The sequence below is a fragment of the Ascaphus truei genome (assembly GCF_040206685.1).
Source record: "Ascaphus truei isolate aAscTru1 chromosome 3 unlocalized genomic scaffold, aAscTru1.hap1 SUPER_3_unloc_12, whole genome shotgun sequence".
In the NCBI taxonomy this organism is placed as follows: Eukaryota; Metazoa; Chordata; class Amphibia; order Anura; family Ascaphidae; genus Ascaphus; species Ascaphus truei.
Window position 1 is genome coordinate 278006 of NW_027453824.1, and position 24503 is coordinate 302508.

Below are 24503 nucleotides of genomic sequence, written 5' to 3' on the forward strand. Positions count from 1 at the left end.
CCTCGAACACGATGGGCACCTGGCCATGTTATATATTACATAGCCCCCGTGTCTGTATCTTACGGTCACTCACCCGGCCTCGGACACGATGGGCACCTGGCCATGTTATATATTACATAGCCCCGTGCCTGTATCTTACGGTCACTCACCCGGCCTCGGACACGATGGGCACCTGGTCATGTTATATATTACATAGCCCCGTGCCTGTATCTTACGGTCACTCACCCGGCCTCGGACACGATGGGCACCTGGTCATGTTATATATTACATAGCCCCCGTGTCTGTATCTTACGGTCACTCACCCGGCCTCGGACACGATGGGCACCTGGCCATGTTATATATTACATAGCCCCCGTGTCTGTATCTTACGGTCACTCACCCGGGCTCCGACACGATGGGCACCTGGTCATGTTATATATTACATAGCCCCGTGTCTGTATCTTACGGTCACTCACCCAGCCTCGGACACGATGGGCACCTGGTCATGTTATATATTACATAGCCCCCGTGTCTGTATCTTACGGTCACTCACCCGGCCTCGGACACGATGGGCACCTGGTCATGTTATATATTACATAGCCCCCGTGTCTGTATCTTACGGTCACTCACCCGGCCTCGGACACGATGGGCACCTGGTCATGTTATATATTACATAGCCCCCGTGTCTGTATCTTACGGTCACTCACCCGGGCTCGGACACGATGGGCACCTGGTCATGTTATATATTACATCGCCCCCGTGTCTGTATCTTACGGTCACTCACCCGGCCTCGGACACGATGGGCACCTGGTCATGTTATATATTACATAGCCCCGTGCCTGTATCTTACGGTCACTCACCCGGCCTCGGACACGATGGGCACCTGGTCATGTTATATATTACATAGCCCCGTGTCTGTATCTTACGGTCACTCACCCGGCCTCGGACACGATGGGCACCTGGTCATTTTATATATTACATAGCCCCGTGTCTGTATCTTACGGTCACTCACCCGGCCTCGGACACGATGGGCACCTGGCCATGTTATATATTACATAGCCCCCGTGTCTGTATCTTACGGTCACTCACCCGGCCTCGGACACGATGGGCACCTGGCCATGTTATATATTACATAGCCCCGTGCCTGTATCTTACGGTCACTCACCCGGCCTCGGACACGATGGGCACCTGGTCATGTTATATATTACATAGCCCCGTGCCTGTATCTTACGGTCACTCACCCGGCCTCGGACACGATGGGCACCTGGTCATGTTATATATTACATAGCCCCCGTGTCTGTATCTTACGGTCACTCACCCGGCCTCGGACACGATGGGCACCTGGCCATGTTATATATTACATAGCCCCCGTGTCTGTATCTTACGGTCACTCACCCGGGCTCGGACACGATGGGCACCTGGTCATGTTATATATTACATAGCCCCGTGTCTGTATCTTACGGTCACTCACCCAGCCTCGGACACGATGGGCACCTGGTCATGTTATATATTACATAGCCCCCGTGTCTGTATCTTACGGTCACTCACCCGGCCTCGGACACGATGGGCACCTGGTCATGTTATATATTACATAGCCCCCGTGTCTGTATCTTACGGTCACTCACCCGGCCTCGGACACGATGGGCACCTGGTCATGTTATATATTACATAGCCCCCGTGTCTGTATCTTACGGTCACTCACCCGGGCTCGGACACGATGGGCACCTGGTCATGTTATATATTACATCGCCCCCGTGTCTGTATCTTACGGTCACTCACCCGGCCTCGGACACGATGGGCACCTGGTCATGTTATATATTACATAGCCCCGTGCCTGTATCTTACGGTCACTCACCCGGCCTCGGACACGATGGGCACCTGGTCATGTTATATATTACATAGCCCCGTGTCTGTATCTTACGGTCACTCACCCGGCCTCGGACACGATGGGCACCTGGTCATGTTATATATTACATAGCCCCGTGTCTGTATCTTACGGTCACTCACCCGGCCTCGGACACGATGGGCACCTGGTCATGTTATATATTACATAGCCCCCGTGTCTGTATCTTACGGTCACTCACCCGGCCTCGGACACGATGGGCACCTGGCCATGTTATATATTACATAGCCCCCGTGTCTGTATCTTACGGTCACTCACCCGGCCTCGGACACGATGGGCACCTGGTCATGTTATATATTACATAGCCCCGTGTCTGTATCTTACGGTCACTCACCCGGCCTCGGACACGATGGGCACCTGGTCATGTTATATATTACATAGCCCCCGTGCCTGTATCTTACGGTCACTCACCCGGCCTCGGACACGATGGGCACCTGGTCATGTTATATATTACATAGCCCCGTGTCTGTATCTTACGGTCACTCACCCGGCCTCGGACACGATGGGCACCTGGTCATGTTATATATTACATAGCCCCCGTGTCTGTATCTTACGGTCACTCACCCGGCCTCGGACACGATGGGCACCTGGTCATGTTATATATTACATAGCCCCGTGTCTGTATCTTACGGTCACTCACCCGGCCTCGGACACGATGGGCACCTGGTCATGTTATATATTACATAGCCCCGTGCCTGTATCTTACGGTCACTCACCCGGCCTCGGACACGATGGGCACCTGGTCATGTTATATATTACATAGCCCCCGTGTCTGTATCTTACGGTCACTCACCCGGCCTCGGACACGATGGGCACCTGGTCATGTTATATATTACATAGCCCCGTGTCTGTATCTTACGGTCACTCACCCGGCCTCGGACACGATGGGCACCTGGTCATGTTATATATTACATAGCCCCCGTGTCTGTATCTTACGGTCACTCACCCGGCCTCGGACACGATGGGCACCTGGTCATGTTATATATTACATCGCCCCCGTGTCTGTATCTTACGGTCACTCACCCGGCCTCGGACACGATGGGCACCTGGTCATGTTATATATTACATAGCCCCCGTGTCTGTATCTTACGGTCACTCACCCGGCCTCGGACACGATGGGCACCTGGTCATGTTATATATTACACAGCCCCGTGCCTGTATCTTACGGTCACTCACCCGGCCTCGGACACGATGGGCACCTGGTCATGTTATATATTACATAGCCCCCGTGTCTGTATCTTACGGTCACTCACCCGGCCTCGGACACGATGGGCACCTGGTCATGTTATATATTACATAGCCCCCGTGTCTGTATCTTACGGTCACTCACCCGGCCTCGGACACGATGGGCACCTGGTCATGTTATATATTACATAGCCCCCGTGTCTGTATCTTACGGTCACTCACCCGGGCTCGGACACGATGGGCACCTGGTCATGTTATATATTACATCGCCCCCGTGTCTGTATCTTACGGTCACTCACCCGGCCTCGGACACGATGGGCACCTGGTCATGTTATATATTACATAGCCCCGTGCCTGTATCTTACGGTCACTCACCCGGCCTCGGACACGATGGGCACCTGGTCATGTTATATATTACATAGCCCCGTGTCTGTATCTTACGGTCACTCACCCGGCCTCGGACACGATGGGCACCTGGCCATGTTATATATTACATAGCCCCCGTGTCTGTATCTTACGGTCACTCACCCGGCCTCGGACAAGATGGGCACCTGGTCATGTTATATATTACATAGCCCCGTGTCTGTATCTTACGGTCACTCACCCGGCCTCGGACACGATGGGCACCTGGTCATGTTATATATTACATAGCCCCCGTGCCTGTATCTTACGGTCACTCACCCGGCCTCGGACACGATGGGCACCTGGTCATGTTATATATTACATAGCCCCGTGTCTGTATCTTACGGTCACTCACCCGGCCTCGGACACGATGGGCACCTGGTCATGTTATATATTACATAGCCCCCGTGTCTGTATCTTACGGTCACTCACCCGGCCTCGGACACGATGGGCACCTGGTCATGTTATATATTACATAGCCCCGTGTCTGTATCTTACGGTCACTCACCCGGCCTCGGACACGATGGGCACCTGGTCATGTTATATATTACATAGCCCCGTGTCTGTATCTTACGGTCACTCACCCGGCCTCGGACACGATGGGCACCTGGTCATGTTATATATTACATAGCCCCGTGCCTGTATCTTACGGTCACTCACCCGGCCTCGGACACGATGGGCACCTGGTCATGTTATATATTACATAGCCCCCGTGTCTGTATCTTACGGTCACTCACCCGGCCTCGGACACGATGGGCACCTGGTCATGTTATATATTACATAGCCCCGTGTCTGTACACTGGCGACACACTTTATTCGAGCTTGGCTAGTCCCACGAATTCGGGTATACCCGGGTGTATTGAGGTTTGTGACTGTTTTCTGCCCGAGTACATTGGGTTATTTTCCAAGCAGGGATTGAAGCATTTTATTCCCGCTGGCTGCAATAATGCACAGTATATATATATATAAACTGCATTACAATTCATGAATTTATGCCATCTGGTAGACACGCAAAGCATTGCAGCCTATTAAATCCTAATCATTATCATTTAACAGATCAGCCGCCCATCAGCCAGGCATGAACCCAGGCTGGGAAGGCAAATGCAACGGGGCTTGTCAGAGGTTAGGAGTGGCGCATTCCAGGTATCTGCCAGGTACATACCGGGTATTTACTCGAATAAAGTGTGTCGGTGCAGTATCTTACGGTCACTCACCCGGCCTCGGACACGATGGGCACCTGGTCATGTTATATATTACATAGCCCCCGTGTCTGTATCTTACGGTCACTCACCCGGCCTCGGACACGATGGGCACCTGGTCATGTTATATATTACATCGCCCCCGTGTCTGTATCTTACGGTCACTCACCCGGCCTCGGACACGATGGGCACCTGGTCATGTTATATATTACATAGCCCCCGTGTCTGTATCTTACGGTCACTCACCCGGCCTCGGACACGATGGGCACCTGGTCATGTTATATATTACACAGCCCCGTGCCTGTATCTTACGGTCACTCACCCGGCCTCGGACACGATGGGCACCTGGTCATGTTATATATTACATAGCCCCCGTGTCTGTATCTTACGGTCACTCACCCGGCCTCGGACACGATGGGCACCTGGTCATGTTATATATTACATAGCCCCCGTGTCTGTATCTTACGGTCACTCACCTGGCCTCGGACACGATGGGCACCTGGTCATGTTATATATTACATAGCCCCCGTGTCTGTATCTTACGGTCACTCACCCGGCCTCGGACACGATGGGCACCTGGTCATGTTATATATTACATAGCCCCCGTGCCTGTATCTTACGGTCACTCACCCGGCCTCGGACACGATGGGCACCTGGTCATGTTATATATTACATAGCCCCCGTGTCTGTATCTTACGGTCACTCACCCGGCCTCGGACACGATGGGCACCTGGTCATGTTATATATTACATCGCCCCCGTGTCTGTATCTTACGGTCACTCACCCGGCCTCGGACACGATGGGCACCTGGTCATGTTATATATTACATAGCCCCCGTGTCTGTATCTTACGGTCACTCACCCGGCCTCGGACACGATGGGCACCTGGTCATGTTATATATTACACAGCCCCGTGCCTGTATCTTACGGTCACTCACCCGGCCTCGGACACGATGGGCACCTGGTCATGTTATATATTACATAGCCCCCGTGTCTGTATCTTACGGTCACTCACCCGGCCTCGGACACGATGGGCACCTGGTCATGTTATATATTACATAGCCCCCGTGTCTGTATCTTACGGTCACTCACCTGGCCTCGGACACGATGGGCACCTGGTCATGTTATATATTACATAGCCCCCGTGTCTGTATCTTACGGTCACTCACCCGGCCTCGGACACGATGGGCACCTGGTCATGTTATATATTACATAGCCCCCGTGCCTGTATCTTACGGTCACTCACCCGGCCTCGGACACGATGGGCACCTGGTCATGTTATATATTACATAGCCCCGTGTCTGTATCTTACGGTCACTCACCCGGCCTCGGACACGATGGGCACCTGGTCATGTTATATATTACATAGCCCCCGTGTCTGTACCTTACGGTCACTCACCCGGCCTCGGACACGATGGGCACCTGGTCATGTTATATATTACACAGCCCCGTGCCTGTATCTTACGGTCACTCACCCGGCCTCGGACACGATGGGCACCTGGTCATGTTATATATTACACAGCCCCGTGTCTGTATCTTACGGTCACTCACCCGGCCTCGGACACGATGGGCACCTGGTCATGTTATATATTACATAGCCCCCGTGCCTGTATCTTACGGTCACTCACCCGGCCTCGGACACGATGGGCACCTGGCCATGTTATATATTACACAGCCCCCGTGTCTGTATCTTACGGTCACTCACCCGGCCTCGGACACGATGGGCACCTGGTCATGTTATATATTACACAGCCCCCGTGCCTGTATCTTACGGTCACTCACCCGGCCTCGGACACGATGGGCACCTGGTCATGTTATATATTACATAGCCCCCCCCGTGTCTGTATCTTACGGTCACTCACCCAGCCTCGGACACGATGGGCACCTGGTCGAATCCTTTCTCTCTCAGGAGTTGGATGGTTCGGTCACAGCTCACAGAGGGGAGCACAGTGAGGGGGGCGGAGAGACTAAGAGCAGAGACCTGCACGTTCCACCACCTGAGAAAAAGAGGGGAGCACAGTGAGGGGGAGGAGAGAGAGGGGAGCACAGTGAGGGGGAGGAGAGAGAGGGGAGCACAGTGAGGGGGAGGAGACAGAGGGGAGTACAGTGAGGGGGAGGAGACAGAGGGGAGCACAGTGAGGGGGGGGGAGACAGAGGTGAGCACAGTGAGGGGGAGGAGACACAGAGGGGAGCACAGTGAGGGGGAGGAGAGAGAGGGGAGCACAGTGAGGGGGAGGAGACAGAGGGGAGTACAGTGAGGGGGAGGAGACACAGAGGGGAGCGGAGACACAGAGGGGAGCACAGTGAGGGGGAGGAGACACAGAGGGGAGCACAGTGAGGGGGAGGAGACACAGAGGGGAGCACAGTGAGGGGGAGGAGACAGAGGGGAGCACAGTGAGGGGGAGGAGACAGAGGGGAGCACAGTGAGGGGGAGGAGAGAGAGGGGAGCACAGTGAGGGGGAGGAGAGAGAGGGGAGCACAGTGAGGGGGAGGAGACACAGAGGGGAGCACAGTGAGGAGGAGGAGACACAGAGGGGAGCACAGTGAGGGGGGAGGAGACAGAGGGGAGCACAGTGAGGGGGAGGAGACAGAGGGGAGCACAGTGAGGGGGAGGAGACAGAGGGGAGCATAGTGAGGGGGGAGGAGACACAGAGGGGAGCACAGTGAGGGGGAGGAGAGAGAGGGGAGCACAGTGAGGGGGAGGAGAGAGAGGGGAGCACAGTGAGGGGGAGGAGAGAGAGGGGAGCACAGTGAGGGGGAGGAGAGAGAGGGGAGCACAGTGAGGGGGAGGAGAGAGAGGGGAGCACAGTGAGGGGGAGGAGACACAGAGGGGAGCACAGTGAGGGGGAGGAGACACAGAGGGGAGCACAGTGAGGGGGAGGAGACACAGAGGGGAGCACAGTGAGGGGGAGGAGACACAGAGGGGAGCACAGTGAGGGGGAGGAGACACAGAGGGGAGCACAGTGAGGGGGAGGAGACACAGAGGGGAGCACAGTGAGGGGGAGGAGACACAGAGGGGAGCACAGTGAGGGTGAGGAGACAGAGTGGAGCACAGTGAGGGGGAGGAGAGAGAGGGGAGCACAGTGAGGGGGAGGAGAGAGAGGGGAGCACAGTGAGGAGGAGGAGAGAGAGGGGAGCACAGTGAGGGGGAGGAGACACAGAGGGGAGCACAGTGAGGGGGAGGAGACACAGAGGGGAGCACAGTGAGGGGGGGAGAGAGAGGGGAGCGCAGTGAGAGGGAGGAGACAGAGGGGAGCACAGTGAGGGGGAGTAGACAGAGGGGAGCACAGTGAGGGGGAGGGGAGCACAGTGAGGGGGAGGAGACACAGAGGGGAGCACAGTGAGGGGGGAGGAGATAGAGGGGAGCATAGTGAGGGGGGAGGAGACAGAAGGGAGCACAGTGAGGGGGAGGAGACAGAGGGGAGCATAGTGAGGGGGGAGGAGACAGAGGGGAGCACAGTGAGGGGGAGGAGACACAGAGGGGAGCACAGTGAGGGGGAGGAGACACAGAGGGGAGCACAGTGAGGGGGAGGAGACAGGAGAGCACAGTGAGGGGGAGGAGACACAGAGGGGAGCACAGTGAGGGGGAGGAGAGAGAGGGGAGCACAGTGAGGGGGAAGAGAGAGAGGGGAGCACAGTGAGGGGGAGGAGACAGAGGGGAGCACAGTGAGGGGGAGGAGACAGAGGGGAGCACAGTGAGGGGGAGGAGACAGAGGGGAGCACAGTGAGGGGGAGGAGACAGAGGGGAGCACAGTGAGGGGGGAGGAGACAGGAGAGCACAGTGAGGGGGAGGAGACACAGAGGGGAGCACAGTGAGGGGGAGGAGACAGAGAGGGGAGCACAGTGAGGGGGAGGAGACACAGAGGGGAGCACAGTGAGGGGGAGGAGACAGAGGGGAGCATAGTGAGGGGGAGGAGACACAGAGGGGAGCACAGTGAGGGGGAGGGGAGCACAGTGAGGGGGAGGAGAGAGAGGGGAGCACAGTGAGGGGGAGGAGAGAGAGGGGAGCACAGTGAGGAGGAGGAGAGAGAGGGGAGCACAGTGAGGAGGAGGAGAGAGAGGGGAGCACAGTGAGGGGGAGGAGATAGAGGGGAGCATAGTGAGGGGGGAGGAGACAGAGAGGAGCACAGTGAGGGGGAGGAGACAGAGGGGAGCACAGTGAGGGGGGAGGAGAGAGAGGGGAGCACAGTGAGGGGGGAGGAGACAGAAGAGAGCACAGTGAGGGGGAGGAGAGAGAGGGGAGCACAGTGAGGGGGGAGGAGACAGAGGGGAGCACAGTGAGGGGGAGGAGACACAGAGGGGAGCACAGTGAGGGGGGAGGAGACAGAGGAGAGCACAGTGAGGGGGGAGGAGACAGAGGAGAGCACAGTGAGGGGGAGGAGACAGAGGGGAGCACAGTGAGGGGGGAGGACACAGAGGGGATCACAGTGAGGGGGAGGAGAGGGGAGCACAGTGAGGGGGAGGAGAGAGAGGGGAGCACAGTGAGGGGGAGGAGAGAGAGGGGAGCACAGTGAGGGGGGAGGAGACAGGGGAGCACAGTGAGGGGGAGAGAGCGGAGCACAGTGAGGGGGAGGAGACAGAGAGGGGAGCACAGTGAGGAGGAGGAGAGAGAGGGGAGCACAGTGAGGAGGAGGAGAGAGAGGGGAGCACAGTGAGGGGGAGGAGAGAGAGGGGAGCACAGTGAGGGGGAGGAGACAGAGAGGGGAGCACAGTGAGGAGGAGGAGACACACAGGGGAGCACAGTGAGGAGGAGGGGAGGGGAGCACAGTGAGGAGGAGGAGAGAGAGGGGAGCACAGTGAGGAGGAGGAGAGAGAGGGGAGCACAGTGAGGAGGAGACACAGAGGGGAGCACAGTGAGGGGGAGGAGACAGAGGAGAGCACAGTGAGGGGGAGGAGACAGAGGGGAGCACAGTGAGGGGGAGGAGACAGAGAGGGGAGCACAGTGAGGGGGAGGAGACAGAGGGGAGCATAGTGAGGGGGAGGAGACACAGAGGGGAGCACAGTGAGGAGGAGAGAGAGGGGAGCACAGTGAGGAGGAGAGAGAGGGGAGCACAGTGAGGGGGAGGAGAGAGAGGGGAGCACAGTGAGGAGGAGAGAGAGGGGAGCACAGTGAGGGGGAGGAGAGAGAGGGGAGCACAGTGAGGAGGAGAGAGAGGGGAGCACAGTGAGGAGGAGGAGACACAGAGGGGAGCACAGTGAGGAGGAGAGAGAGGGGAGCACAGTGAGGAGGAGAGAGAGGGGAGCACAGTGAGTGGGAGGAGAGAGAGAGGAGCACAGTGAGGGGGAGGAGAGAGAGGGGAGCACAGTGAGGGGGAGGAGACAGAGAGGGGAGCACAGTGAGTGGGAGGAGAGAGAGGGGAGCACAGTGAGGGGGGGAGAGAGACAGTATTTTGGGACAGAAGCAAACGGAAAAACCAATGGCGCAATATCGCCGTCGCACTGCGTCTCTGGATTCACCTGAAGTGTTTGCTCACGTTAAGCGACGTTTAAAGACAAATCCCAAACTGTGCGTCAGTCTGTGACCTGCAATCCGTCTCCGAGGAAACGGAGAAAGAACGCAGGAGGGCAGATAGTGTAACACAACCGTTATCTGGGCAGATAGTGTAACACAACCTTTATCTGGGCAGATAGTGTAACACAACCTTTATCTGGGCAGATAGTGTAACACAACCTTTATCTGGGCAGATAGTGTAACACAACCTTTATCTGGGCAGATAGTGTAACACAACCGTTATCTGGGCAGATAGTGTAACACAACCTTTATCTGGGCAGATAGTGTAACACAACCTTTATCTGGGCAGATAGTGTAACACAACCTTTATCTGGGCAGATAGTGTAACACAACCTTTATCTGGGCAGATAGTGTAACACAACCTTTATCTGGGCAGATAGTGTAACACAACCTTTATCTGGGCAGATAGTGTAACACAACCTTTATCTGGGCAGATAGTGTAACACAACCTTTATCTGGGCAGATAGTGTAACACAACCTTTATGTGGGCAGATAGTGTAACACAACCTTTATCTGGGCAGATAGTGTAACACAACCTTTATCTGGGCAGATAGTGTAACACAACCTTTATGTGGGCAGATAGTGTAACACAACCTTTATCTGGGCAGATAGTGTAACACAACCTTTATCTGGGCAGATAGTGTAACACAACCTTTATCTGGGCAGATAGTGTAACACAACCTTTATCTGGGCAGATAGTGTAACGCAACCTTTATCTGGGCAGATAGTGTAACGCAACCTTTATCTGGGCAGATAGTGTAACGCAACCTTTATCTGGGCAGATAGTGTAACACAACCTTTATCTGGGCAGATAGTGTAACACAACCTTTATCTGGGCAGATAGTGTAACACAACCTTTATCTGGGCAGATAGTGTAACACAACCTTTATCTGGGCAGATAGTGTAACACAACCTTTATCTGGGCAGATAGTATAACACAACCTTTATCTGGGCAGATAGTGTAACACAACCTTTATCTGGGCAGATAGTGTAACACAACCTTTATCTGGGCAGATAGTGTAACACAACCTTTATCTGGGCAGATAGTGTAACACAACCTTTATCTGGGCAGATAGTGTAACACAACCTTTATCTGGGCAGATAGTGTAACACAACCTTTATCTGGGCAGATAGTGTAACACAACCTTTATCTGGGCAGATAGTGTAACACAACCTTTATCTGGGCAGATAGTGTAACACAACCTTTATCTGGGCAGATAGTGTAACACAACCTTTATCTGGGCAGATAGTGTAACGCAACCTTTATCTGGGCAGATAGTGTAACGCAACCTTTATCTGGGCAGATAGTGTAACGCAACCTTTATCTGGGCAGATAGTGTAACGCAACCTTTATCTGGGCAGATAGTGTAACACAACCTTTATCTGGGCAGATAGTGTAACACAACCTTTATCTGGGCAGATAGTGTAACACAACCTTTATCTGGGCAGATAGTGTAACACAACCTTTATCTGGGCAGATAGTATAACACAACCTTTATCTGGGCAGATAGTATAACACAACCTTTATCTGGGCAGATAGTGTAACACAACCTTTATCTGGGCAGATAGTGTAACACAACCTTTATCTGGGCAGATAGTGTAACACAACCTTTATCTGGGCAGATAGTGTAACACAACCTTTATCTGGGCAGATAGTATAACACAACCTTTATCTGGGCAGATAGTGTAACACAACCTTTATCTGGGCAGATAGTGTAACACAACCTTTATCTGGGCAGATAGTGTAACACAACCTTTATCTGGGCAGATAGTGTAACACAACCTTTATCTGGGCAGATAGTGTAACACAACCTTTATCTGGGCAGATAGTGTAACACAACCTTTATCTGGGCAGATAGTGTAACACAACCTTTATCTGGGCAGATAGTGTAACACAACCTTTATCTGGGCAGATAGTGTAACACAACCTTTATCTGGGCAGATAGTGTAACACAACCTTTATCTGGGCAGATAGTGTAACACAACCTTTATGTGGGCAGATAGTGTAACACAACCTTTATCTGGGCAGATAGTGTAACACAACCTTTATGTGGGCAGATAGTGTAACACAACCTTTATCTGGGCAGATAGTGTAACACAACCTTTATGTGGGCAGATAGTATAACACAACCTTTATCTGGGCAGATTTTAACATGCGCCCACTAAACCATTGCGGAAAAAAATCTCCTAAGTGTCGGCCTTGCCACGGTCACACCGCCTTCACTGAGGTTCCACCGATGTCTCACCGCCTCCCCTGCGGTCTCACCGCCTCCCCTGCGGTCTCACCGCCTCCCCTGCGGTCTCACCGCCTCCCCTGCGGTCTCACCGCCTCCCCTGCGGTCTCACCGCCTCCCCTGCGGTCTCACCGCCTTCACTGCCTTCGGCGTCTCACGTGACCGCTCGATCAGCACTTTCGGTTTCCGTCGTCCGGGAAACACAGGCGCGTTTCCTCCGTTCTCCCTGCAGACCAGGAACTCGACGCGTTTCGCTGATGCACTCGGCTTCCTCAGGAGTATGAGTGTCCCTTGCAGGTAACCGTTAAATAGCCAGGGTTCCCAGCTGTCCAATCTTCACCATGGCTGCATAATTCAAATCAGATGGACTGAATAACAGCCGAGTTGTATGGAATGACAGAAAGTCACTCAGACAGACACGGATGTGAAAATTAAATTAACCCATTCAATGCTCCATGTCTGTCTGAAATAAACCCTTATCCAAATGTGTAAGTCTTCGCTAAACAAAATATATACAGCAGATGGTACAATAACATATAATACATATTCATTACCCATGGAGACTGTGATGGCAGATACAATAGAATTGTTCAAAAAAAGGTTGGACATCTTTTTAGATGGGAATGGTATACAGGATATACCAAATAAGTATACATGGGAAGGACGTTGATCCAGGGATTAATCCGATTGCCAATTCTTGGAGTCAGGAAGGAATTTATTTTTCCCCTTAATGGGGTTTGTGTTTGCCTTCCTCTGGATCAATAAGTATAGATATAGGATAAAGTATCTGTTGTCTAAATTTAGCATAGGTTGAACTTGATGGACGGAAGTCTTTTTTCAACCTCATCTACTATGTAACTATGTAACTACTGATTCAGGCACCCCTATCAGTCTGATACTGTTTTACTGATTCAGGCACTCCTATCAGTCTGATACTGTTTTACTGATTCAGGCACTCCTATCAGTCTGATACTGTTTTACTGATTCAGACACTCTTATCAGTCTGATATTGTTTCACTGATTCAGGCACCCCTATCAGTCTGATACTGTTTTACTGATTCAGACACCCCTATCAGTCTGATACTGTTTTACTGATTCAGGCACCCCTATCAGTCTGATACTGTTTTACTGATTCAGACACCCCTATCAGTCTGATACTGTTTTACTGATTCAGGCACTCCTATCAGTCTGATACTGTTTTACTGATTCAGTCACCCCTATCAGTCTGATACTGTTTTACTGATTCAGACACCCCTATCAGTCTGATACTGTTTTACTGATTCAGGCACTCCTATCAGTCTGATATTGTTTCACTGATTCAGGCACCCCTATCAGTCTGATACTGTTTTACTGATTCAGACACCCCTATCAGTCTGATACTGTTTTACTGATTCAGGCACTCCTATCAGTCTGATATTGTTTTACTGATTCAGTCACTCCTATCAGTCTGATACTGTTTTACTGATTCAGGCACCCCTATCAGTCTGATACTGTTTTACTGATTCAGGCACTCCTATCAGTCTGATATTGTTTTACTGATTCAGGCACTCCTATCAGTCTGATATTGTTTTACTGATTCAGTCACCCCTATCAGTCTGATATTGTTTTACTGATTCAGTCACTCCTATCAGTCTGATACTGTTTTACTGAATCCCATTTGAGGTAACATTCTTGTTTTATTATATGAACTCTCTAATATATTTTGTTGTAATGTTTTTTTCCTCTCTTCCCCCCTTTCTGCCACTCTTATTAACCCTATATATCCCACGTCTGTTACTTTACGTATTCGAGTCCTTGCTTTGGAGGCATTTGCTTCCCAACAAGTGGTTTCTATTGTGACCAATAACATTCAATGATATAATACGTCTTGTACATTTTAAATCTTTTAATCACAAGAGGTTTTGTATTTATCGTCGCTGATATTTAGTTTTATATGGATATGTATAAATATGTATTATATGTTATTATATACATAGTTACATAGTTACATAGTAGATGAGGTTGAAAAAAGACGTACGTCTATCAAGTTCAACCTATGCTAAATTTAGACAACAGATACTTTATCCTATATCTATACTTACTTATTGATCCAGACGAAGGCAAACAAAAAACCCCATTAAGGGGAAAAATTAATTCCTTCCTGACTCCATGAATTGGCAATCGGATTAATCCCTGGATCAACATCCTTCCCATGTATACTTATTTGGTATATCCCTGTATACCTTTCCCATCTAAAAAGATGTCCAACCTTTTTTTGAACAATTCTATTGTATCTGCCATCACAGTCTCCATGGGTAATGAATATGTATTATATGTTATTGTACCATCTGCTGTATATATTTTGTTGAGCGAAGACTTACACATTTGGATAGGGGTTTATTTCAGACAGACATGGAGCATTGAATGGGTTAATTTAATTTTCACATCCGTGTCTGTCTGAGTGACTTTCTGTCATTCCATACAACTCGGCTGTTATTCAGTCCATCTGATTTGAATTATGCAGCCATGGTGAAGATTGGACAGCTGGGAACCCTGGCTATTTAACGGTTACCTGCAAGGGACACTCATACTCCTGAGGAAGCCGAGTGCATCAGCGAAACGCGTCGAGTTCCTGGTCTGCAGGGAGAACGGAGGAAACGCGCCTGTGTTTCCCGGACGACGGAAACCGAAAGTGCTGATCGAGCGGTCACGTGAGACGCCGAAGGCAGTGAAGGCGGTGAGACCGCAGGGGAGGCGGTGAGACAGCAGGGGAGGCGGTGAGACCGCAGGGGAGGCGGTGAGACCGCAGGGGAGGCGATGAGACCTCGGTGGAACCGCGGTGAAGGTGGTGAGATCGCAGTGAAGGCGGTGCGACTGCGGCAAGGCCGACGGATTGCAGGTCACAGATTGACGCACAGTTTGGGATTTGCCTTTAAACGTCGCATAACGTGAGCAAACACTTCAGATGAATCCACAAATCACATACCCAGTGCGACGGCGATATTGCGCCATTGGTTTTTGCTGAGCCAGGGGGAGGTCAGAGGTGAGCCAGTGGTGAGGGGAGGTCAGAGGTGAGCCAGTGGTGAGGGGAGGTCAGAGGAAAGGTAGGACAGGTCAGAGGTCGCACCAGGGTTTGTTTCCCTCCAGATCTTCCATCTTCAGAAAATGTTTCTGTGTCATCCACTTATCGCTGAGAAACTTGGACCTGAAAGACAGACCGTACTGAGAACCAGACCGCGGAGAGAGGCGGCCCCCCCGGCGGAGAGAGCCGGGCCCCCCCCGGCGGAGAGAGCCGGGCCCCCCCCGGCGGAGAGAGCCGGGCCCCCCCCGGCGGAGAGAGCCGGGCCCCCCCCGGCGGAGAGAGCCGGGCCCCCCCCGGCGGAGAGAGCCGGGCCCCCCCCGGCGGAGAGAGCCGGGCCCCCCCCGGCGGAGAGAGCCGGGCCCCCCCCGGCGGAGAGAGCCGGGCCCCCCCCCGGCGGAGAGAGGCGGGCCCCCCCCGGCGGAGAGAGGCGGGCCCCCCCCGGCGGAGAGAGGCGGGCCCCCCCCGGCGGAGAGAGGCGGGCCCCCCCCGGCGGAGAGAGGCGGGCCCCCCCCGGCGGAGAGAGGCGGGCCCCCCCCGGCGGAGAGAGGCGGGCCCCCCCCGGCGGAGAGAGGCGGGCCCCCCCCGGCGGAGAGAGGCGGGGCCCCCCCCGGCGGAGAGAGGCGGGCCCCCCCCGGCGGAGAGAGGCGGGCCCCCCCCGGCGGAGAGAGCCGGGCCCCCCCCCGGCGGAGAGAGCCGGGCCCCCCCCCCGGCGGAGAGAGCCGGGCCCCCCCCCGGCGGAGAGAGCCGGGCCCCCCCCCGGCGGAGAGAGCCGAGCCCCCCCCGGCGGAGAGAGCCGGGCCCCCCCCGGCGGAGAGAGCCGGGCCCCCCCCGGCGGAGAGAGCCGGGCCCCCCCCGGCGGAGAGAGCCGGGCCCCCCCCGGCGGAGAGAGCCGGGCCCCCCCCCGGCGGAGAGAGCCGGGCCCCCCGGCGGAGAGAGCCGGGCCCCCCGGCGGAGAGAGCCGGGCCCCCCGGCGGAGAGAGGCGGGCCCCCCGGCGGAGAGACCGGTGAGACAGCCAACAGATTCCTCCCAAGATTTTACATCAATAAAATAGAGCGGCCCATCCATCCCCAACTTGTGACCCAGTCCTCAGGTGTGTGTCTCACATGTAGTTACACACGCACACACAGGTCCGTGTCTCACATGTAGTCTCACATGTAGTTACACACGCACACACAGGTCCGTGTCTCACATGTAGTTACACACGCACACACAGGTCCGTGTCTCACATGTAGTTACACACGCACACACAGGTCCGTGTCTCACATGTAGTTACACACGCACACACAGGTCCGTGTCTCACATGTAGTTACACACGCACACACAGGTCCGTGTCTCACATGTAGTTACACACGCACACACAGGTCCGTGTCTCACATGTAGTTACACACGCACACACAGGTCCGTGTCTCACATGTAGTTACACACGCACACACAGGTCCGTGTCTCACATGTAGTTACACACGCACACACAGGTCCGTGTCTCACATGTAGTTACGCACACAGGTCCGTGTCACACACGTAGTTACGCACACAGGTCCGTGTCACACGCGTAGTTACACACACAGGTCCGTGTCTCACACGTAGTTACACACACAGGTCCGTGTCACACACACAGGTCCGTGTCTCACATGTAGTTGCACACACAGGTCCGTGTCTCACATGTAGTTACACACACAGGTCCGTGTCTCACACGTAGTTATACACACGGGTCCGTGTCACACACACAGGTCCGTGTCTCACATGTAGTTGCACACACAGGTCCGTGTCTCACATGTAGTTACACACACAGGTCCGTGTCTCACACGTAGTTACACACACAGGTCCGTGTCACACACACAGGTCCGTGTCTCACATGTAGTAACACACACAGGTCCGTGTCTCACATGTAGTAACACACACAGGTCCGTGTCTCACACGTAGTTACACACACAGGTCCGTGTCTCACACGTAGTTACACACACGGGTCCGTGTCACACACACAGGTCCGTGTCTCACACGTAGTTACACACACAGGTCCGTGTCATACACACAGGTCCGTGTCTCACACGTAGTTACACACACAGGTCCGTGTCACACACACAGGTCCGTGTCTCACACGTAGTTACACACACGGGTCCGTGTCACACACACAGGTCCGTGTCACACACACAGGTCCGTGTCTCACACGTAGTTACACACACAGGTCCGTGTCACACACACAGGTCCGTGTCTCACACGTAGTTACACACACAGGTCCGTGTCTCACACACAGGTCCGTGTCTCACATGTAGTTGCGCACGGAGTCCGGCAGGATCACCACACATCTCTGTCCCTCCTTGAGCTCCCGAGCAACTTTCACTGCCACCGACATGGCACTCCCAGAACTGCCCCCTGCAGGGGCAAATAAATACATCAACTTTACCAGAACTGCCCCCTGCAGGGGCAAATAAATACATCAACTTTACCAGAACTGCCCCCTGCAGGGGCAAATAAATACAACAACTTTACCAGAACTGCCCCCTGCAGGGGCAAATGCAGCAATTTTTCCAAAAGTGGCCCCCAAACAGCACGGTTACCCCACTGTGAATATACTCACCGCACAGCAGCCCCTCCTCTCTGATTAGGGAACGAGCCATGAAGAAAGATTCCTCATCATTAGACTTATACCATTCATCTACAACCTGCGGGGGGGGGGAGAGAGAAAGGGGGAGGGGAGAGAGAGAAAAGGGGGGATCAGGGGAGAGGAGAAAAGGGGGGAGTGGGGGGAGGGGAGAGGAGAAAAAGGGGGGAGCGGGGGAGGGGAGAGAGAAAAGGGGGGAGCGGGGGAGAGGAAAAAAGGGGGGAGTGGGGGAGAGGAGAGCGAAAAAGGGGGGAGCGGGGGAGAGGAGAAAAGGGGGGAGCGGGGGAGAGGGAGAGAGAAAAAGGGGGGAGCGGGGGAGAGGAGAAAAGGGGGGAGTGGGGGAGGGGAGAGAGAAAAAGGGGGAGCGGGGGGGGAGAGGAGAAAAAGGGGGGAGCGGGGGAGAGGAGAGAGAGAAAAAGGGGGGAGTGGGGGAGAGGAGAGAGAAAAAGGGGGAGCGGGGGGGGAGAGAGAAAAAGGGGGAAGCGGGGGAGAGGAGAGAGAAAAAGGGGGAGCGGGGGGAGAGAGAAAAAGGGGGGAGCAGGGGGAGAGAGAAAAAGGGGGAGCGGGGGGGGGAGAGAGAAAAAGGGGGGAGCGGGGGAGAGGAGAAAAGGGAGAGGAGAGAGAAAAACGGGGAGCGGGGGAGAGGAGAGAAAAGGGGGGGAGCGGGGGAGAGGAGAAAAGGGGGGAGCGGGGGAGAGGAGAAAAGGGGGAGCGGGGGAGAGGAACAAAAAGGGGGGGAGCGGGGGAGAGGAGAAAAGGGGGGGAGCGGGGGAGAGAAAGGTAAATGGTGGACTGTGCACTGCTCTCCCCTCGTACGCTCGCCACTCTCCGTGTCTTACCGTTCGGTCCAGCACGGTTGGAATAAAGTCGTATCCGATTCCTTCCACCTCGTATCCAGTCTTCTCCGTCTGGTTCAGCTCGTCCGGCTCGGCTAGGATAGAACCCTCCGGATCCACCCCAATCACCTGAGGAAATGGCACTATGAGCGCGCAAACCATTCCAGGAGCGTGCAAACCATTCCAGGAGCGTGCAAACCAAGAAAAGCAGAAAGCCACACGTGGCGCTCCACGTAATAACAATTAGTGAATAATATTTAGGCTGAATATCCGCCACCAAGCCAATGCAGAACAAGTGAAAATATCTATAAGTGAGTAAATACTAAGAGGCTAATTATCTGCCCCCCCAAAATGCAAACACTGGTGTATACAATCACAATAAATGGATACTATACTCCTCCACTCAAACCCTTAGAAATAGAGACAACGTCCTGTTGTCTCTTCCAAATGAATTCGCCAAAAACATGGAAGCGGGGGACTGTACCCCGGGAGAAAATTACGCAAACCTCTTTATAGGCGTTTGCGAGGATGAGAGGATTTGGTCTTATGTGGGACTCGTGTGAACTTGGTCTTGTGGCGGAGGTTCATAGACGATGTTTTTTTTGCATGGAGGGAGGGTGAAACAAGTCTAGAAGAGTTCCTGGTATAAATTAATGACAAGACCTTAATCTCAGATTCATATGCAATTCTAGCAAAAAAGAAATTAATTTCCTGGATCATCCAATTTATATTGAAAAATAACCAAGTGACGACCAGAACCGACTTCTAACCGGTGGACAGTAAATTTCATTCTTCAATCCAGCTGCCACCATCCGAGACGGATAAACGACGTGCGCTATGGGTAATTTAGGAGGATAAGGAGGAACTAGACAGAGAATGGGGAATGCCACACAGTCTCAATTCCATCAGAAAAGGTTTCTGGAAAGAAACTATGGACCCAAAAATCTAGAAGAAGCTCTTATTAAAGCTCACTCTACAGATAGGACGGAGTTAATTCAAGTGAAAGAAAATAGGAGACATCAGAAAAGGGGGAAAAAATTAAATAATAACTTTGCTTTTCTAACTAATTACAAATAGAGATGCAGAAAGAATGAAAAATATTGCTAACAAGCATTGGCATGAAGTCACAAATGATCCGATACTCAGCGATTGTGTCCCAGAATACCCAGCGTGCTACTTCCGAGAGCGAATAACTTGAAGAACTGACTTGCACCTAGTGCGCTACCAATGATTAAACGATCCAAAGACAATTGGTTATCCCAAACTAAGGGACACTATGGACGCACAGCGTGCAAAGCGCGTCAGCATGGAGATACTGGGATATTCCATTTGGTGAGAGCTACGCTAGGTCCTGCAGGGAGAGGGGGAGAAGTGAGAGGGTGAGAGGTATGCTAGGTCCTGCAGGGAGAGGGGGAGAAGTGAGAGCTACGCTAGGTCCTGCAGGGGGAGGGGGAGAAGTGAGAGGGTGAGAGGTATGCTAGGTCCTGCAGGAGGAGGGGGGGGGAGTGAGAGGGTGAGAGGTATGCTAGGTCCTGCAGGGGGAGGGGGAGAAGTGAGAGGTATGCTAGGTCCTGCAGGAGGAGGGGGGAGTGAGAGGTATGCTAGGTCCTGCAGGAGGAGGGGGGAGTGAGAGGTATGCTAGGTCTGCAGGGGGAGGGGGAGAAGTGAGAGGGTGAGAGGTATGCTAGGTCCTGCAGGAGGAGGGGGGGGATGGGAGTGAGAGGTATGCTAGGTCCTGCAGGGGGAGGGGGGAGAAGTGAAAGGGTGAGAGGTATGCTAGGTCCTGCAGGGAGAGGGGGAGAAGTGAGAGGGTGAGAGGTATGCTAGGTCCTGCAGGGGGAGGGGGAGAAGTGAGAGGTATGCTAGGTCCTGCAGGAGGAGGGGGAGAAGTGAGAGGGTGAGAGGTATGCTGGGTCCTGCAGGAGGAGGGGGGGGAGTGAGAGGTATGCTAGGTCCTGCAGGGGGAGGGGGAGAAGTGAAAGGGTGAGAGGTATGCTAGGTCCTGCAGGGAAAGGGGGAGAAGTGAGAGGGTGAGAGGTATGCTAGGTCCTGCAGGGGAGGGGGAGAAGTGAGAGGGTGAGAGGTATGCTAGGTCCTGCAGGGGGAGGGGGACAAGTGAGAGGGTGAGAGGTATGCTAGGTCCTGCAGGGAGAGGGGGGGGGAAGTGAGAGGGTGAGAGGTATGCTAGGTCCTGCAGGAGGAGGGGGGGGGAGTGAGAGGTATGCTAGGTCCTGCAGGGGGAGGGGGAGAAGTGAAAGGGTGAGAGGTATGCTAGGTCCTGCAGGGAGAGGGGGAGAAGTGAGAGGGTGAGAGGTATGCTAGGTCCTGCAGGGGGAGGGGGAGAAGTGAGAGGTATGCTAGGTCCTGCAGGAGGAGGGGGAGAAGTGAGAGGGTGAGAGGTATGCTGGGTCCTGCAGGAGGAGGGGGGGGGAGTGAGAGGTATGCTAGGTCCTGCAGGGGGAGGGGGGAGAAGTCGAAAGGGTGAGAGGTATGCTAGGTCCTGCAGGGAGAGGGGAGAAGTGAGAGGGTGAGAGGTATGCTAGGTCCTGCAGGGGGAGGGGGGAGAAGTGAGAGGGTGAGAGGTATGCTAGGTCCTGCAGGGGGGAGGGGGGAGTACAAGTCTGAGAGATGAGTGAGAGGTATGCTAGGTCCTGCAGGGAGAGGGGGGGGGGAGTGAGAGGGTGAGAGGTATGCTAGGTCCTGCAGGAGGAGGGGGGGGGAGTGAGAGGTATGCTAGGTCCTGCAGGAGGAGGGGGGGGGAGAGTGAGAGGTATGCTAGGTCCTGCAGGGGGAGGGGGGAGAAGTGAGAGGGTGAGAGGTATGCTAGGTCCTGCAGGGAGAGGGGGGGGGAGTGAGAGGGTGAGAGGTATGCTAGGTCCTGCAGGGGGAGGGGGAGAAGTGAGAGGTATGCTAGGTCCTGCAGGAGGAGGGGGGGGGGAGTGAGAGGGTGAGAGGTATGCTAGGTCCTGCAGGAGGAGGGGGGGAGTGAGAGGTATGCTAGGTCCTGCAGGAGAAGGGGGGGAGTGAGAGGTATGCTAGGTCCTGCAGGAGGAGGGGGGGGAGTGAGAGGTATGCTAGGTCCTGCAGGAGGAGGGGGGGAATGAGAGGGTGAGAGGTATGCTAGGTCCTGCAGGAGGAGGGGGGGGGAGTGAGAGGGTGAGAGGTATGCTAGGTCCTGCAGGAGGAGGGGGGGGGGGGAGTGAGAGGGTGAGAGGTATGCTAGGTCCTGCAGGAGGAGGGGGGGAGTGAGAGGTATGCTAGGTCCTGCAGGGGAGGGGGAGAAGTGAGAGAGTGAGAGGTATGCTAGGTCCTGCAGGGGGAGGGGGAGAAGTGAGAGGGTGAGAGGTATGCTAGGTCCTGCAGGGGGAGGGGGGACAAGTGAGAGGGTGAGAGGTATGCTAGGTCCTGCAGGGAGAGGGGGGGGGGAGTGAGAGGGTGAGAGGTATGCTAGGTCCTGCAGGAGGAGGGGGGGGGGAGTGAGAGGTATGCTAGGTCCTGCAGGAGGAGGGGGGGGGAGTGAGAGGTATGCTAGGTCCTGCAGGGGGAGGGGGAAGTGAGAGGGTGAGAGGTATGCTAGGTCCTGCAGGAGAGGGGGGGGGGGGGGGTGAGAGGGTGAGAGGTATGCTAGGTCCTGCAGGGGGAGGGGGAGAAGTGAGAGGTATGCTAGGTCCTGCAGGAGGAGGGGGGGGGAGTGAGAGGGTGAGAGGTATGCTAGGTCCTGCAGGAGGAGGGGGGGAGTGAGAGGTATGCTAGGTCCTGCAGGAGAAGGGGGGGACGTGAGAGGTATGCTAGGTCCTGCAGGAGGAGGGGGGGGAGTGAGAGGTATGCTAGGTCCTGCAGGAGGAGGGGGGGAAATGAGAGGTGAGAGGTATGCTAGGTCCTGCAGGAGGAGGGGGGGGGGAGTGAGAGGGTGAAGGGTATGCTAGGTCCTGCAGGAGGAGGGGGGGGGGGAGTGAGAGGGTGAGAGGTATGCTAGGTCCTGCAGGAGGAGGGGGGGAGTGAGAGGTATGCTAGGTCCTGCAGGTGGAGGGGGAGAAGTGAGAGAGTGAGAGGTATGCTAGGTCCTGCAGGGGGAGGGGGAGAAGTGAGAGGGTGAGAGGTATGCTAGGTCCTGCAGGGAGAGGGGGGGGGGGGAGTGAGAGGGTGAGAGGTATGCTAGGTCCTGCAGGGAGAGGGGGGGGGGGAGTGAGAGGGTGAGAGGTATGCTAGGTCCTGCAGGAGGAGGGGGGGGGGAGTGAGAGGGTGAGAGGTATGCTAGGTCCTGCAGGAGGAGGGGGGGAGTGAGAGGTATGCTACGTCCTGCAGGGGGAGGGGGAGAAGTGAGAGAGTGAGAGGTATGCTAGGTCCTGCAGGGGGAGAAGTGAGAGAGTGAGAGGTATGCTAGGTCCTGCAGGGGGAGAAGTGAGAGAGGGTGAGAGGTACGCTAGGTCCTGCAGGGAGAGGGGAGAAGTGAGAGGGTGAGAGGTATGCTAGGTCCTGCAGGGAGAGGGGGAGAAGTGAGAGGGTGAGAGGTATGCTAGGTCCTGCAGGGAGAGGGGGGGGGGGGAAGTGAGAGGGTGAGAGGTACGCTAGGTCCTGCAGGGGGAGAAGTGAGAGAGTGAGAGGTATGCTAGGTCCTGCAGGGGGAGAAGTGAGAGAGTGAGAGGTATGCTAGGTCCTGCAGGGGGAGGGGAGAAGTGAGGGAGGGTGAGAGGTATGCTAGGTCCTGCAGGGAGAGGGGGGGGGAGTGAGAGGATGAGAGGTATGCTAGGTCCTGGAGGGGGAGGGGGAGAAGTGAGAGGGTGAGAGGGTGAGAGGTACGCTAGGTCCTGCAGGGGGAGAAGTGAGAGGGTGAGAGGTATGCTAGGTCCTGCAGGGGGAGAAGTGAGAGGGTGAGAGGTATGCTAGGTCCTGCAGGGGGAGGGGGGGGGAGAAGTGAGAGGGTGAGAGTTATGCTAGGTCCTGCAGGGAGAGGGGGGGGGGGGGTGAGAGGGTGAGAGGTATGCTAGGTCCTGCAGGGGGAGGGGGGAGAAGTGAGAGGTATGCTAGGTCCTGCAGGAGGAGGGGGGGGGAGTGAGAGGGTGAGAGGTATGCTAGGTCCTGCAGGAGGAGGGGGGGAGTGAGAGGTATGCTAGGTCCTGCAGGAGAAGGGGGGGAGTGAGAGGTATGCTAGGTCCTGCAGGAGGAGGGGGGGGAGTGAGAGGTATGCTAGGTCCTGCAGGAGGAGGGGGGGAAATGAGAGGGTGAGAGGTATGCTAGGTTCCTGCAGGAGGAGGGGGGGGGAGTGAGAGGGTGAGAGGTATGCTAGGTCCTGCAGGAGGAGGGGGGGGGGGGGGAGTGAGAGGGTGAGAGGTATGCTAGGTCCTGCAGGAGGAGGGGGGGAGTGAGAGGTATGCTAGGTCCTGCAGGTGGGAGGGGGAGAAGTGAGAGAGTGAGAGGTATGCTAGGTCCTGCAGGGGGAGGGGGAGAAGTGAGAGGGTGAGAGGTATGCTAGGTCCTGCAGGGAGAGGGGGGGGGGAGTGAGAGGGTGAGAGGTATGCTAGGTCCTGCAGGGAGAGGGGGGGGGGGAGTGAGAGGGTGAGAGGTATGCTAGGTCCTGCAGGAGGAGGGGGGG

The 24503-nt window shown here is 55.0% G+C and overlaps 1 protein-coding gene across 11 annotated transcripts in view; it reads right to left on the minus strand.

Annotated features, from left to right (window-relative positions):
* Nucleotides 1-24503, minus strand: part of CBS (cystathionine beta-synthase) — a 130134-nt gene that overhangs the window by 15974 nt on the left and 89657 nt on the right. For all 11 annotated transcript variants that reach the window (XM_075580550.1, XM_075580551.1, XM_075580558.1 and 8 more), the window contains 5 exons: nucleotides 18914-19039; nucleotides 18051-18135; nucleotides 17740-17845; nucleotides 15520-15597; nucleotides 6530-6664 (listed from right to left, as the gene is read on the minus strand). In XM_075580550.1, the coding sequence (XP_075436665.1) occupies nucleotides 6530-6664; nucleotides 15520-15597; nucleotides 17740-17845; nucleotides 18051-18135; nucleotides 18914-19039 (530 nt within the window). The remainder of the gene's footprint in view (nucleotides 1-6529; nucleotides 6665-15519; nucleotides 15598-17739; nucleotides 17846-18050; nucleotides 18136-18913; nucleotides 19040-24503) is intronic.